The sequence below is a fragment of the Doryrhamphus excisus genome, chromosome 1 (genome assembly GCF_030265055.1).
Source record: "Doryrhamphus excisus isolate RoL2022-K1 chromosome 1, RoL_Dexc_1.0, whole genome shotgun sequence".
Classification (NCBI taxonomy): domain Eukaryota; kingdom Metazoa; phylum Chordata; class Actinopteri; order Syngnathiformes; family Syngnathidae; genus Doryrhamphus; species Doryrhamphus excisus.
This window is the reverse complement of record NC_080466.1, coordinates 42,296,046-42,313,807: the sequence shown is the minus strand read 5'-3', so window position 1 is coordinate 42,313,807 and position 17,762 is coordinate 42,296,046. Positions and strand designations below refer to the sequence as shown.

Sequence of the window (17,762 nt, the reverse complement as noted above, 5' to 3'; positions counted from 1 at the left end):
ATTGTCATTGCACAATAACACAGCAGTGAAATTGTGTAATAATAAATAATAAATAATAAATAATAAATAATAAATAATAAATAATAAATAATAAATAATAAATAATAAATAATAAATAATAAATAATAAATAATAAATAATAAATAATAAATAATAAATAATAAATAGGGGCATCTCTGTGTGGAGTTTGCATGTTCTCCCCGTGCATGCGTGGGTTTTCTCCGGGTACTCCGGTTTCCTCCCACATTCCAAAAACATGCTAGGTTAATTGGTGACTCCAAATTGTCCATAGGTATGAATGTGAGTGTGAATGGTTGTTTGTCTATATGTGCCCAGTCCAGGGTGTACCCCGCCTTACGCCCGAAGACAGCTGGGATAGGCTCCAGCACCCCCCGCGACCCGCGTGAGGAAAAAGCGGTAGAAAATGAAATAATAAATAATAAATAATAAATAATAAATAATAAATAATAAATAATAAATAATAAATAATAAATAATAAATAATAAATAATAAATAATAAATAATAAATAATAAATAATAAATAATAAATAATAATGTAGAGAATAAATAGATTACATCAAATATGAACAATGTACAGCGTAAACAGTAATTTGTACAAATAATTGAAATAATTTAGAATACATAACAATAAGCCTTGGTCTTGCAGTATCCAATCAATATGATGAAATAACTGAAAGAAAAATAACACACTGCTTTTCTGGCACATCCCATTGTTAGATCAAATGAGTGGACAAGACTGATCGCGGAGCTGCATGGTTTTTTTTATCTTAGCCAATGATCAAACACACAGACAGCCGGCTGGGATAAGAAGAGGAAGACTTACCTAACACGATTAGTTGGGCCGAGGAATAAATAATACCGTGTTTGTTTTCAGCCACACATTGATACATTCCAGAATCTGACAGGTTTAACGCGGCTATTGAAAGGGCCCCGTTTTCGATTTGTATCCGGCCCTGTAAAAGAAAGACAAACAGTTGAGCATATCCCTTGCAACCGCCGGCCTATTATGACCAAAGGCGCACAAGCAATTACTTGTGCACCATGTGGCGAGAGAGACAGCAGGAAAGGAGAAAAAAGGCCTAAGGAGACTTGTGGCATTCCATGTATGTTCATATTGAATCCGAAAAATATGAGGACACAGTAGGGGAAAAACTGCTCCCCTGCATCCTCGATACATTTTACAACAGACTCATTGTGTTGTGAAGTCATTTAGAACTGCTGTAAAGTGATGTTGAAACTCCACGCAGCTTTGATGGCGGCTTTTAACTATGCATTCCCGACGAACGCACGTAATGAGAGGTGGAGCACCGGACAAATCTGTACCGTGTCTCATTAAGGGTACTGTGGGTGAGTAACAAACCATTATTTTCCGGTTAGCCTAAGTGCATTTAAATGTGTGACGTTGACAACAAAAGGAATCAAACAATTGTCGCCAGAAGCAGTCAACGCAATCCTTTCAGCCATTAATTTTCTTCACTGCTTGATGGACGGCTGGAGCAGTCATGGGTGAGAGGTTTGGTTGGAATGACGACCAGTTAGCAACACACAGGAATGTAACGATTTCAATTCAACAACAATACCAGTGCTGTTAAATGATTACCTTTGTTAATCATATTTTCAAATTAATCCACTATTCATTATTGATCGGCATTTGCAACTATGTCTAAAATATGCCTGATTTTACTGAAGTTTATTAGCAGAAAAATAAATGACAAGATGGCATACATTTCATACTAGGTTGGCTGTTCCTGCCACTTATACTCCAAAGCGACTTATAAATGAAAAAACTGTTTATGTTACATAAACATTGGGCACCTTTTTATTTTTTGTGTAGCTGAATAACCATTGTGTTAGCATATCTTACACCTATTCATCCTGTTCTCTATTTTTTTATTGTTAGAACGTATTGTTAGAACTTGCCTTGGTCAAATAAATTACCTGCAAAAAATGCGACTTATGTATTTTTTTTTTCCTTATAAATATGCATTTTTGGCCTTGTGCGACTTATACTCCAGAGCGACTTATAGTCCAGAAAATACGGTATAATGTATTAACACAGACCTTTCTGTGTGAAATTTGCATGTTTGTTCGATTGCGTGTAATATAAAAAAGGCAAATTTTAGATAAAATTACAAAAAACAAGGTGGGATTTTTACGCTACAAAAACCTAGTTGAGGTTCATGGAGCAGTTTAAATGTGTAATCCTGAATAAAACTTCATTCATAGCTTTCATTCCAGTTTGCTATTTAAACATGAGTCCGGTGAGATACAGTCCGATCCACATACCATCCAAATCACCATTCCCACATTGTTCAAGTCCGAGGAACACAAGCAGCTTTTATTACCTCGGTAATCACTTGTTCTCCATTCCTCAGCCAGCTGTACGATGGTTTAGGCTTTCCGTTGGCCTTACACTCCCAGAACAGATTTTGTTGGATGGACAGAACTGTGTCAGCCATTGTCTGGAACCAGTGAGGTTTAGCTAGGAATAAATGAGAGAATCACCTTTTCAAACATGTTTTCATTATCAATAAAGTGAATTAATAAAAGAGCGGAATCAGACATTAGCTATGAAGGAGCTCTTTAAATTTTCACATTTCAGACAAGGACATGGAATTCAAGGTGGACAAGAAATTAGCAACTTGTAGAAATAATCACTTATCTACAGGGTTATTCAAAAAGAATAATTTTTAAGGAAAAGCAATAGAAGTCGGTGTTTGAGTCCGTGCCTTACAGTGTCCATTGTGGCCACCACCTGAGGCACGGACAACGCCCATGATCGCTGTTGCAATGCGTCATGAAATCGGTTCATTGTTTTTGTATATATCACTTCTTTGACATTATCTCTGAGCATAAACTGATCATCAATAAAAATTGAATTGATGACAGGAGCTGAATATTTCAGTTATTTATCCTTATTCCTAAAGAAAATAGTTCCGAAGTCGACCTCTGTCACAGAACAGATTATGTTCAGTTTAGAGGGTTCACTGTAATTGAAAACACTTTAGGACTTTAGTAATGCATCTTGTCGGTATATTCAAACTGAATATACTCACACTCAATTTAATATTAGAGTAAACTATAGTATCTATAGAAGTGCATCCTGCAAGCACGCAGAGCTCAGGGATCATCTCCCAGTAGCATCACGCTCAGACCTTTGGCCTTGGGGCGAACTCACAGTGGGCCGTTGGTGCCATGCTGATCTCAGGCACGATATTCCTCCTCCTTGTCTTGGCCCCTGCTGGCCTGCACTCACACTGTGCGTTCGTGCCACGGCTGTCACATCTATCCTGCTGTATTACTGCAATTTCTCTGACTTTGTAAACGAGTGGCTTATTTGGAGTTGCTGGGATTATTTATTTTCTGCAAGGTTGCCGCTGTCATTAATTACTTGCGAGAGGTGCGATTGCATGAATTAAATGATACATTCTATTCTGCTTTATCGCTACAATTTCTCTTAATATGTGGACTAGTTTCTGCCATATTTGGAGTCATTCTGATCATTTATTTTGACCAAGGTTGCCGCTTATTTTTCCCAAGAGGAGCGCATTATTTAAATTACACATCTTTTCTACGAATACAGATATAGCCCTGTGTGAGTGCTGTGGGATTTTAGCTTTTACTGTATATATTGCTCAAATTTGTGGAACTATGTGCTGAAGAACATTGTGGAGCACTTGTAAGTAATTCCACATCATTTTTGAAACTCCAGCCAGTACTGTTGATGAGTAACGTATTTGGATTTTGACTGATCTTGTTTCTACTTTGTTCCATTCTTTAGGAATCAGCAGTGGAATATCGGTAAGTTTCAACAAAATATCAGTTCTCAACCAAAAAAGGGAGAAAACTGATTTTTTTTTAATTTTTCATTTCAAGCAGCACAACTTTCACTTGTAGCCAAAAATATTTAGACCAAATATAAAAACAACTGGGCCACAACATTCATTCATTCATTCATTTTCTACCGCTTTTCCTCACCAGGGTCGCGGGGGGTGCTGGAGCCTATCCCAGCTGTCTTCGGGCGAGAGGCAGGGTACACCCTGGACTGGTCGCCAGCCAATCACAGGGCACATATAGACAAACAACCATTCACACTCACATTCATACCTATGGACAATTTGGAGTCGCCAATTAACCTAGCATGTTTTTGGAATGTGGGAGGAAACCGGAGTACCCGGAGAAAACCCACGCATGCACGGGGAGGACATGCAAACTCCACACAGAGATGCCCGAGGGTGGGATTGAACCCTGGTCTCCTAGCTGTGAGGTCTGCGCGCTAACCCCTAGACCACCGTGCCGCCCGGGCCACAACATAAACAACTATAAATGTATAATAATATAATAATGCATTAATATTTCTCCCCAATGCGTAACCTTTTGCACGCTACACTCCTCCAGGCTTTTCCACTTCCTGTTTGTTGTTGAGGCCGAGCTCACTTCTCCCCCCGTGTGGTCTTTTTACAGCTTAAAACGGCATGAAACATGACCCCGTCTATTGTGCACTTGTATCATCTCCTCTTTTTGCCTCTCACGCAAAAAAATGTACTGAGACAAAGACGTACTGTATAAGTACGTCTTCGGACATTCAAGATGAAAAAAACCTTATAAATACATCTTCAGTAGCAAATGAGTTAACTGACCATGGAATGAAACACGACCCCGTGCAGCATTTTTGCCTCGTCGATTCTCTGCAATACATTCATACGTTCCCGCATCTTCCTGTTGGAAATTTGGGATTTCCAGAACAGCGTTTGAGTTCTTCATTTTGACTTTGCTCGGGAAAGGGACTCCTCCAGTTCTCCTCCAGCTTATTACTGGAACAGGGCTGCAAATGAAGAGAAAATGTTGTGATGGTATCAGGGTTCACAAGCTTTAAAAATAGATACTGCGCTTCAGTCGAGTGATGAATGTGATGATGTATAATGTGATAGATTATACTTTGATACAAGTACTTTCCATGCATGAAAGCTCTTATGTCACATACTATGCAACAATGCTGACTTACTTTCCCAAAGCAAAACATTCCAGTTTGACAAGTGATTCTTTCGCAGCTGGAACAGAGTCTGGAAAATGAACTTCTATTTTGGGCTCGTATTCCCCCATTACTCCTACAAAAAAGAGAGACATTATATGATAAGATTTTGCAGAAATAATGAACTGGAGCCACGGACTGCACACTGGATCAAAGAGAGAGCAGTGACATTCGGGGGCATTAAGCAAAGAAAATCGTTACGCGATTCCAGAGTAAGTGACCACTGTAGGGCTGGTTTAGGGGGGGTGGTAATGAAAGGTGGCTTATAAAAGATTTAAGGAAGACATTAGGTAAAAGACATGCTTAGTAGATATTTATCACCACGAGCACTGCAGCTTGATTTATGACTTTATTTAGATTCACCTTACTCAAACAGCTCAGGGACTTTTTGAAGAAAGTATTAGTGTATTCTTTTTAACGCTTAAAGCTGACATCTCAAAGGATGTATTTTAGATGTATTTATTTTATTTACTGAGGACAATCAATTTGAACTTATACATTCTGTTATGAATAAAAGTATCCTGTGCAATGTATGGCCTTGAGCGCTGAATGTAATATTTTTCATTGGTTCGCTGCTACTCCTGTGATCTGATTCAGTTTTATACAAAGAAAAAATATGATTCATGAAAAGATTTAATTGTGCATAATGCGCATGTAAATAAAAGTCTTGTATAGGTTACACCTACACACAACAGCCCTACTATTTAAAAAAATACAAGCATTAATTAATTTTCATTTATTTTCATGCTTTGATAAAGATTTCTGGATGCAATTAAAGTGTGCATTTAAATAATTGTGGAACTATAGCAACATCCATCCTTTTCCAGAGGGTCTCAACAAAACATACTCAAAATAGAAATAACTTAAAATCGAAAAACACGTTTTTTCATTATACTGCACAATTTCAACAATTTCAAACAATTTGAAATGCATATACTGTAAACATGTATCTATGATGAATGAAAGCGATATTTAACGTCACTTTTACACAGTGACTTCCTTGAAATGTGATTGCTGAGTGTTTCCAAAGACACGATGTGGCGGTGACACCAACTTCGGCTTCTGTTTTTCTTTTGACGGCTGCAGCATAACCGAAAATATATTCATTTATCCCTTTCATTCATAATTTATCTAGAATTTTTATATGCACATATTCCTATGTACGATATAATACATAAAACTACAAAAACGGGTTTTAACATTTCTGAGACCATTTCTGTGGTGTAACTGTTAATTAGCAAACAACTGTCAGCTACCGATGACATTTTAGACTTAGCTGACTTACAGTCCCCGTATTAGCTAAGTTAATCGGGTGCAATCAATGACGTTTTGTGATGAAAATACGTTAAGAAGGCAGTGTACTAATAACACGACGAGACACGCGCCATATTGTCCACTAACTGGAAAAGGTACGCCTCCATTTTCGACCTTAACTGAAAAACATGCCAACCAGGCAATACCGTAACCAAGGTTCCATCAAATATAGGAAAAAATATGAGTATAAGCGACCTAGAAAATTGATGGATAGATGGATGGATGGATGACCCCAACTACATAAATGCCCAGTTAATTGTTGTGTGACATTCCTTAAACAGACTAAACAAACTAAAGTAGAACGGCTTTTCCGAGAAAAGTGCTTCAACTACAAATAAAAGATAAGACCGCAATTGTAAAATGTAAATAATAAACAAATGGGTATTTGAAAATACATTTTTCGACAATAGTGAATTATTTTCTACTTCAAAAGAGTCAGTGCCTCTCCAGCCATGAACCTCGCTGGTAAAGAATATGTCGAGTTTTTCTAGTCTTCTATTGCAAAGGAGAAAGAAACCCCGACCAAAGACAATCGTGCCGTTGCTGCTTTAGAGCTCTTTGTTCACCTTCAACAAGAGCAAGAGCCTCTTCAGCACAGCCTCCATTATTATCGATGAACAGAGGAACAGACTGACAGCCGGGAAGGCTGGAAAGTTAAATCTTTTTGAAAAAAAACAATCTGGCCCACATTGTGAAGTCACTATGTTGATAGAACATTGGTGAGAGCTTTAAGAAGGCAGGTACTGTTTGCCATTTTACGCTGTCAGTCGGATGTGCTTTTATCTGTACGTCAAGTTACACTTACAGTGATTAGGTTATGGTTAAGACTGGTTTAACACTTTTTCTCGTTAACCAAAATATTTACATACTAATCTACAATTATAACAAAAAAATTAAAAGGTGCTGTCAAGCCAGTATTCCAACATTTCCAGTGAAGCTCAATTCAATTCAATTTACCGTCACTTCTGAGGACCAGTGGTGTCGGAGAGCTTAACATCTTCTCCCGTGTGACGGTGTTGTTAACCACGCAAGTGTAGTTGCCCACATCCGAGGGTTCTACCTTGGCTATATACAAACTTCCAGTCTCTTGTGAGATGAAGCGCCGACTGTCTTGTTGGACGAAGTGCGGATATTGATTGAAGATCCATGCAAAAGTCAGCTCTGAAAAAGATAGTAAATGTTAAGGTACACTGTCCATCACCATCATCTTCAGCCTATGTAGCCAATATCGTTGGCGCTCCTTAAATTACAGTTTTTTTCTTTGTTTGTGGAGAACGTAGTTTCCACAGACATACAGACACAATATATTTTATCCTCAAAGTGGGCAGCATTAACTTAATTAAATTCAGTCTGGGAGTGTTTGTGCAAGTGAAACTCGCTGATTCAGTGAGTCGGGTAGGTGGACTTGTTGCGCATGAAGTGAACCATACGTCGACGTCACCGATATACAGTATTGTGTACAGTATTGTATTATTGTATTATTCAGCTATGTCCATTTTCTTGCATTTGTTTAGACAAGACTCATCCAAACGTCTTCTGCAACGGGCCAACCAATCAAGTATTCATAGTGCAGTTACCATCACAAAACCTTATAGTACATGTCAAATCTGATGGACTGATGCAACTTCACGTAACGGGGTTAAACACAAGTAAATTTGGTGGCACTCCCACATCTGTGCAGGATCTAGTTCATCCAAGTCAAGGTAATCCGCAAAAGGTTGACAGGAGGCAAATAGTTGTTGGGTGAAGACGTCCCACCTTTTATCCATCTCCAATTTGTATCTCCCAAAGGAAGGACATTCCTTTGAGGACAACAACATCCAAATTCTCTATAAGGAGGACCGCTGGTTTGATAAAGGTGTGAAAGAAGCCATCTATTTCAAACTTGAAAGGCTCTCTCTGAACAGAGCAGGAGTTTTATGCCATCGGCTATCGTCTTCTTACAATCACCAGTCAAAGGTCACTAAGTGAAATTTTGCTCATCAGTGGCATGGATGAGATGAAAGGATAGATTTCGTACATGGTCCGAGGGTGAGAAGCGGCGATTACTTGTAATGTTCCTTGGTAAGAGAGACCTTCCACGATAAATAAGTATATAATTCCGTGACGAGCACACCGCACAGATTTGCAGTAGCGAAAATAGGCTCTGTATCGTCTACCACTTCTGAGGTGACAGCTATTCAGTCAAAACTGTGAAGCAATGACTGTCAATCATCTAATGCTCTCTGAGGGAGAAAATCTAAGGCTTTTAAAGGAGCGATTGTCCGACCTGGTTGAGGCGATGCAGGCACAATGTTACTTCTGATTTGACAAGTAGAAGCCATGAGCTGAACATATTTCTGTTAGGAAGTAAACATACTTGACGGACACAAAACGGTAACCCTTTTCAGATCATGACATGACGTCTTCATACCGTTCATCCATTTTGAGTGGACTCAGTGTGATAAATCCAGTTGCTTCAACTGTGCTGACAAGCCAGAAATCTCTTGTTCCTCCGGATTCAACAGTAAGTCAACCCACTCAAATCACACTTGAAACAGTCATGATTCCCACAGATTCCCTGAGCTTTGCAGGTGTCAGATAAAGTTTATGTGTGCAATCACTCCTTTCAAAATGGAAATGAATGACAAAAAGCAAGCGAGGGAAGGAGAATGACAACAAAAGAAAGCAACGCCAGGCCGCCACAGCTTCATTTCTGAAAATGGAAAACAGACAAGTCCATTTGCTACAGCAGGCAACTGTGCATAAGCCTGCATCAGAGCAGAAAGCTGTCAAACTGTATTTCACAGAGAAAACTCTTGCCCATTATCCAATAGGCCAGCTGTACAATGCACTGTACTCCAAACCGTTCTCTTGTGTGGGAAACTGCTGCTCCAATGTGCAAGCTACTGTATCAACAAAAGAGACAATCTTCACAGCAGCCATTGTTCATGCCGAGTGGATGCCCACGGAAGAGAAAAAAAGTAGCATCTTTGTTTGGAGTGGAGAATTTGTAGATGTTCTTCTTCAAAACACATTTAAGGATGGATGTGTTTTCACTGTCATGGAATTAGATTAATAGATTTATACATAACCAAAAGACGAATAAATCGTTGTCAGTCAATTAGTAAAAACAGGCGTATGACTATAATATATTAGATACTTATAATATCTTATAAGACAATTTTAAGTTGTAGTAGTCATACAAATACAGTTACCTCCAGAATGTGCAGGGGGACCACATAAGAGAACCACTCCTTGGCCTTCCCGGACATTCACTGTGCTTCTCACTGTCTGAGTTCTGAAGTTTTCGAGATCTGAGGAGTAAAAAATGGTAAAGATTATATCTTAAAAACATGAAATCAAGGAGTAGGAGTAGGAGTACTTATTTAGAAATCTCATACTTTGGTGCTTCGAAATATAATTTTTAACATTATTAGAGCACTTTAGACATGAACTAACACCCCTATAGTAGAGTTAAACTTGTATTACCCAATTTATAATTTATATAATCCGCAATAACCATACTCTAGTCACTTCACTGCAATACTGTACATATTACTGTTATTATATATTGTCATATCCATACTGTTTATAATCTGTATAATCTACAATAGCCATATTATAGTCATTTATACCCCTGTACATATTCTCACTGTATCATAGTCATAGCCTGTATAGTTTTATTTACATAGATCTGTCCATACTTACTACTAATGTACTTATAAAATTGCACTTCTGGTTGGATGCTAACTGCATTTTGTTGCCCTGTACCAGTGACATGAGCAATAACAATAAAGTTGAATCTAATCTAATCTAATCTAATCTAATCTATAGCCATTAAGATATAAATAACACTTCGTTAAGGCAGTACAGTGAGTGGCGGACAGGAAGTGATAATGGGAGTTCTGAGTTGAACTTTTTGTGCAAGTTTTGTTTTACGGATTATTTTTCCTGTAATAAATTCCTGTTGTTCTGGCTATCAAGTCTGTTAATTATGTGTCTCACCGTACATTACAGTAACTTTGACGCCAGTATCGGTTACTACATCAACATCTTTGAATTCAACTTAACGTAGCCATTTTTATGCTTGAAAAATGCTTAATTCAATCAAAAACACACACACCATTAGCATAAATCTGCATATGTTTTGACTAATAATAGGTCATATTCAACAGCAAAACAGCGTGATTTATTTAATGTATTTTTGTTGCGCATTCTCTCCAGCTTTCACTTACTCACTGAGGCCTGCATTCGGCGTTAACACTTTGAGCTATGGGACTTTAATATGACATCAGCGGTTGCCCTGGGACATGTCCTGACAGCCTGTAATGCTTTGAAAGCATCTGGAGTGCTGATGAAAGAGATAGCTATAGCTCTACGTTTACTGTTTTGCACAAGGAAAAGATTAGGCAGCGCGCGGCCTGAACAAACACTAGGGAGCATGCATGAGAAATGAGTTTGCGCTGCCAGCAGCCATAAGTAACATCATTATTAAATGTGGTGTAATCTTGCACTTAAAAGCATTACTTTCGCCATCCATACTCGCAGCACAACCTATCACCTCCAAATTAATGAGCAGTTTCTGGCAGATAAAACTTAAACCTGGGATGATAAACCACCTCTGACTTCATGACTGATGGAGGTGAGATGCTGCAGGCCATTCTATAATCTGTTAGCAGCCTCTGGCTCAGAGACTGGTGTAAGCCTTCCAAACATAAACAAAAGAAAGTCAGTGTGACAGATAAGGGAAATTAGAAGGGAGAAGATTATGGCAAGAAGTGGGACAGCGTGTTGCTAAGATTAATGAGCAGCCCTCCGATGACCGCAGCGGAATCAAACAGTGCCAAGTCACGACAGGACACCGCGGAGGTCATAGGAGGAGATGGCTGACTTGAAGTCGAGACAGAGGTGACTTCCTTCTGATCTCGGCAGGCTACCTTGGTGAGCCCGACACTTGAATGTATTTCTAAATCTGAGGAATGGGAAGAGTCGCATACACGCCAATGGCTCAAGGCGAAACACATTAACCTCTTAAAGCCTGGGTTTGAGACGCTTGCTGGAAAAAAGACAACGTGAGTGTATTTCTAATCCTGAGGAAGCTGCTTGTTGGCTCTAATTCTCATAACGCTGCTTGTTCAGTGAGTTTTAGTATCGTTTAGAGGAAAGGTACTTGTACCCTGGAATTGCAGTACTCAATTTGATTTGTTTTTTAATGAAATCATTCATGAATTCAGGTCGCAATAAAGTGTTCAGGGCGGCACGGTGGTCGAGTGGTTAGCTAGGAGACCAGGGTTCAATTCCACCCTCGGCCATCTGTGTGGAGTTTGCATGTTCTCCCTGTGCATGCATGGGTTTTTTCCGGGTACTCCGGTTTCCTCCCACATTCCAAAAACATGCTAGGTTAATTGGCGACTCCAAATTGTGGTATGGATGGTATGAATGTGAGTGTGAATGGTTGTTTGTCTATATCTGTGATTGGCTGGCGACCAGTCCAGGGTGTACCCTGGACAGCTGGGATAGGCTCCAGCACCCCCGGCGACCCTTGTGAGGAAAAGCGGTAGAAAATGAATCAATGAATGAATAAAGTGTTCAGTTAAAGCAATAAAAGTGGAATAGCCCACTGATTATGTTTAGAGAAATCATTTGGGCAATAATAATAATATTGTTAAATCCTATCCCGTAATCTGAGGGCTTCCATGGCGTTTATAGATTCTGTTTACCTTCTGTTTACATCATGTTTACATATAGTGCACACACAGTTGTATAAATCAAACCGCATTTCACTTAGCCAACTTACAATTTTATTACACAAATCCGAGAGAGTATGGGTAACATTTTCTGTGGCTTCACAGCGGAAAAATATAGGTCGTCACAGTAGTGAACTGGCCACACACTGCAAGTGTAAATGCTTGAGGCTAAACTCACTGTAGCTGCAGTGATTGCTTTGCCGGAATCTATTTTCCTCGTCGGACAAGGAAAAAGGGAAACAAATAGTAATGCACGCAAGAGAGCCACGGCACATGGGGTCTTCCATTGTGACCGTCGGCTTAAAAGCGTTGTGGTTATACTGTATATTTGGTCGCTATCGAGATGTTAATAAAGGCGTACAGATGTACCAATAAAAATGGATGCAGTTGGAAAGGAGGCAGCGTTCCTATATTGGGACGATATTAAAGTGCATCAGCCATCCTGATCTCTGAGTCCTCCGTCCATGCATTTGGCAGACAATAAATGTCACAGCATCTCTGCTTTTTAACCATCCCCAACATATAAGATTCATTACAGAACTATATGGATAATGGCAGCGTAACTCATGAGAGTATGTTAAAGATACTTCATCCTGGGGAAAATAATCAATAGTGCGTACATTTTAATCAAGAAGAGAGGTGACTGCGATTTCTATCAGGATAAGAAGAACCTGTGTCATTTCTGCTTCTTGTTTATGGCAAGCAGGGTAAGAAAATAAGCCGGCTGACCTATAAAATGCATATGACACTAAAAAAAAGGCAGCAAACACAGCTTAGCCATTACTTGTGTTTGTTTCCTTAAAGTATGGATCACAGTGTCTTGGCAAACTACGTGTCAGTTTAGATGTTGCTGATGCTGTCAGAGCTGGAAGCACTAATTGGAATCAATCCAGTTGAGAATCTGCCTTAGCCACAGTGTTTGTTGCGTTTGGCATTTCATTCAATTACCATCAAGCTTTCTAAAATCAATTGCAAGGCAATTTGAATAGCAAATGAAAGTAAAGCTAGACCACAAGCAAATTACATGCGTGTCAAATTGACCTACAAGAGATATCCAGATGTCAGAATGTCCGTGTTTGTTAGTACCCACATGCAAATTGGATGGTAGCCTTCCGGCTCAGGATGGACCCCCACGTGTTGAAGGCTTTACACTGGTATATCCCAGTGTCTTGGTCTTTGTCCAAGTTGCTAATGATCAAGTTGCCCCCAGACATGCGACGCCGGTAGTCATTCCCAAGATCGATGGGTGTTTCGTTTAGTGACCATCTGAAAAAAAAAGCAAACACAATCAGTAGCTGAGCCCCTAGGAGATGCACACTCAGTATTTATCACAAAGATCAATATCTTTGCTCTGCTCACATCCAGCAGAGAACTTGGGCTAAATTGCTAAGCCTTTTGGCATTAAAAAGGTGCAGGCTTTAGGTTCTTTGATACAGTTTTAATTTCAGGTGATGGATTTTGGTGTACAATACGCGCTTTCTATTAAATGGCCTCGATATTAAGAATAATAATGGATTCACTTTTTTTTCAAGGCATCCAAAGTGCTTGACAATGAAGTGAACCCATTATTTATTCACTCCTCAGTCACACACTGGTGGTGGTAGACTACATCTGTGGACACAGCTGCAGAAACGTGTATATATATATATTAATATAATATATAATATATGAATGTGCTTGGATTTCTGGATGAATTTAATAACAAATTGGTGTTGTTAACAATCTAGTTGTGATTACAATGAAGAAATAATTCAACCATATATTGCTGGCAGTAATTCATTTAATAACATTAGCATTTGTCACCAAAATAAGTTATGAAATAATCATTTGAGTCAATATCCACAATAAGTTCAGCAAGCCAAGCAGTTCAGAGTTCTGCACATACTTTCTTTAAAGTAGGATCACAGGATCGTCTGCCAAAAAATCTCAGCTATGTGTTCAAGGGTTCCCAATCACACTAAGACACAACCTTGAGCAATTAATACATTTTGAGAAAGTGAGAAAACGAGTGAGAAGAACAGAGCAGGTGAATGTTTGCAGACAGTGAGAGGAATCCTGAGTGTAAGTAAATCTGCCTCAGAGACGGGACTGCGAGATGACAATTTCACCGATACAAGGAGGGTGGGGGATCAATTTTATTTTCATCTTCCAGGCAAACCTAACAGGCAGTTAGAATGATGCTTCATGTTGTTATAAAACCAGTAAATTTCCCCCCAGTTTCCTGTCTGACTTAATATAAAAGACACATCTGTCGTTCATCTTGAAATCTCATTGTACTCACATTAAGCTGCTCGTACTGGTCCCCCTCCCTATCCTGGCCCCTGCTGGAGTGTTTGCTTGTCCTATCAGTGGTAAGTGTTAGCGGTCATTTGGACTCTTTGTATTTCATTTCAATTATGAATTGTGCCAGTTATCATTAAGAACCTCCAAGGAGTGATCGCATTACAGGAATTCTATGATGTGGTTACATTGCAGGCGGTCATATGTAAGTTCGTGGAATTGTGCCGTTTCCTAGACTACCTCCTTCAATCGTGCCAAAAAGTGTGACGCGTGCAGTGCTTGGGTTGGGTGCATATCGGTGCGCTCACAGCAGCCAAACGTGACGGACGTGGGTGTGACGTGGGCCCGCCACACCACAATTGGCCAAGTGTGTAGTGTAGTCACTTACTCCGACCCATTTAATCATTTTTCCAGCAACATTACTTTGAAGCCCTCTTTTCACAACAAAGTCACAGTTCTAAAAATATCTGTTCACACAATGAAGATACTTAAAATAAAACATTTTGATATGTCTTTGCTTTACGTGTATGTGTTGTTATTCTGCTTGTACCAACAGTGTAGTATTTACTGGAGTGAAGTGGCAGAGAGAGCTGCAACCACCTAGCACGGTTAAACCTAACAGGAGAGACGGTGAGCAGATAGTCACCCCTTCATGCACTTGCCGCTGAAACATCTGAAATATATTTGAAAACCTGAGGAACCAATTCGCTTGTTTTATGTATTTGTTGAACCGTGTACTTCGGGGTCATCCCTCACCTTTCTCAGAATAATCCTTACCCCACGAGGTGAGACCTTTCATTGAGCTAAAGTGCGAAGGCGTTTGACTGATATCTTGCAATTCTTCCATTTTTTAAATGATTGTGCCAAAAGCGATCTCTCAGTTTCTCAGCGAGCTACTTGTTCAACAGACAGGTCGAATTCATGTGAACCAAGGTTTCTTTCTTGTGCTACTTTTACAAAATGAAAATGGCCAAGAGCTATAAATGTTTGATTTTTTTTTTTACTTGCTATATATAGTGACCATGTCACTAAATTGTCAACATGGATCTCTTCAACATAAAGCACTCAAACACCATAAAAAATGCAGACAATCAGTCAGCAATGCATAGCTGGGGGATTTTGTTGGGCCGTCCATTTCAGGGACCGATATACTACCGGGGCATATGAAAACCAACGTTTGCCTGTTTATAAGAAAGCCATTAGGACAAGTAATAGAGGGCTCCACTCCAAGTCCAGGATCCTGAGGCTGTACACAAACTGAAAAAACAGTGGCTGAGTGTCACAGGCACTATTTCACAGCCCTCTGAGAATACATCAAGAAGATGGCCTCCACGGATGTCATGCTAAGAGAACGCCTCAGACTACAGGAGGAGGAGCCACGTCAGCACCGACCAAGTGAAGAGGTGGCTAACATCCAAAAAACATGCCCATGGCTGGAAAATGCTGAACCAAAAGACAGCAGAGGCACTAACCATCACCCTAAACACGCTTCAGTGGGCGCTGGGGTCTACAACATCTGACGGGAGCCCAGGTGCAGGTTATACAAAGAGGCCCCGGAGACAGTATCCACCACCACAGCAGGGTGGTGAAGATGCTGGCAGGGAATGCATACATTGAGCAGAATAACCAGCGGGAGTAGTGTACAGGTACAACTGGAGGTCCCAGAATCAAGATGGCAGACACCACTGAGGATGGTTGAGAACAACCAGGCCAAGATCCTGTGGGACTTCCAGAAACTGGACTGAGAAACTGGTGATGGCCAACCACCCTATCAAAGCGGTGGTGACAGCACCAAGGATAGAAACATTCGGAAAAAGAAAAACCAAGTACTAGATGAGGGCAACAGTGGTGCCACGAGTGATCTTGTCACTCATCAACTCAAACTATGTGAAAGGTTCCAGCAAATACCAGGAACATCTGACATTAGGTGGGCGAGAAATATTTTTATACAGCTGCTATTTTTAATGATCATAAAGCCTACTCTATGTCGAGTATATATAAGTCCTTGATCCCCACCAACCAGGTCGCAGCTCTAGAGCTCCATGCGAGATCTCACCTCATGGGGTAAGGATTATTCTGTGAATGGTGAGGGATGGGGCCAGAATCACAGGATTATCTTGTTATTGATTCTAAGGCAGCTGTGACAGTCTCCAAGCAAACCATCGGTAACACACTTGGCTGTATTGGATTGAGATTCTGCAGCATCCGCAACTTCCCCCCTGCTCAACAATGCTAATGTACAAGCCTGTCTGAAGTTTGTCAATGGACACCTGATTGATTCAGAAGAGAAGACTCAGATAACACCATTCTCGTTGTCAAACATGGAGGAGGAAACATTTTCTTTGGGGTTGTTTCAAAGCTAAGGGTACAGAAGGAACCACCACACTGAGGTGTCATGGAGCTTGGAATTCTAAATGAGAACCTGCTGCCCTCAGCTAGAGCAGTGAAGATGTGCTGTGGACAACGACTCAACTGCAAGAATGGTCTCAGATCTGTGTCCGAACAAGGCTTCGCCATCAGGTACAATAATCCACATTGAGTATTATTATCTCAATCAATCAACTTAAAAAAATCTCGCTTCATACAATTATGTAATTACTGTGTTTTCTGCCCCGGTGCTGTAACAGAATTCATGACAAATAATTACACACACCCTGATGTCAATTATCAATTATCCCTGGTGTTAAGCCATACACGCAGCCAAAGCCATAAATCTGCTTGAAGTAACATTACATGATAGCAGACCAAGCAGCGTTTTTTTCTTCATCTTTTCCAATCACCGAGGTGTCCTTGATCTTGTGTTACAGCAGATTCATAGTAAACACGGTGACAGGTGTATTCATAAAGCACAGCTCTCAGCTCTGGAGTGTGTGCCAGGGCTTCGCTGGGCTATTTATCAAAAGGGACTCTGTCAGAGTGCCTTTCGTATATACATGGAATATAGAGAAAGGGTGAGGCGGGACCTTGGAGGAGTGATTGAGCAATAATCCTTCTGAACCTTCGCACAACATCGTTTAAATCAGTGAAATGTTCAAATCATGTATTTGTAGGGATTCCATGTTACTGCAGCAATTTCAATGTACGGCTGAGTATCGATATGTAGTACCATAATGGTACAACAACGTAAACAGTAGTAGTATGTATTGGTGCCTCATTTTGTTGCTAAAGTAACAGTTACTATATATTAATAGTTACCAGGGCTGTCAAATGATTAATAATTGTAATCAAATTAATCAGAGTGTTCAAATTAATTAATCATGATTAATCACCATGTGCAGCTTTGTGTTAAATATGCCCTTTTACTATATTTTATGAATAAATCGATAAATGACGGGATTCAATACATTTTCCCGAAAGAGCAGTACTTCTAGAACAGGGGTCGGCAA

At 39.9% G+C, this 17,762-nt stretch overlaps 1 protein-coding gene across 3 annotated transcripts in view; it reads right to left on the bottom strand.

Annotated features, from left to right (window-relative positions):
* The window catches only part of cntn3b (contactin 3b), a 52,406-nt gene that overhangs the window by 19,405 nt on the left and 15,239 nt on the right, over window positions 1-17,762 (bottom strand). For all 3 annotated transcript variants that reach the window (XM_058087908.1, XM_058087892.1, XM_058087899.1), the window contains exons 4-10: window positions 13,187-13,362; window positions 9,565-9,663; window positions 7,325-7,528; window positions 5,027-5,129; window positions 4,662-4,846; window positions 2,367-2,503; window positions 845-974 (exon numbers count right to left, since the gene is read on the bottom strand). In XM_058087908.1, the coding sequence (XP_057943891.1) occupies window positions 845-974; window positions 2,367-2,503; window positions 4,662-4,846; window positions 5,027-5,129; window positions 7,325-7,528; window positions 9,565-9,663; window positions 13,187-13,362 (1,034 nt within the window). The remainder of the gene's footprint in view (window positions 1-844; window positions 975-2,366; window positions 2,504-4,661; window positions 4,847-5,026; window positions 5,130-7,324; window positions 7,529-9,564; window positions 9,664-13,186; window positions 13,363-17,762) is intronic.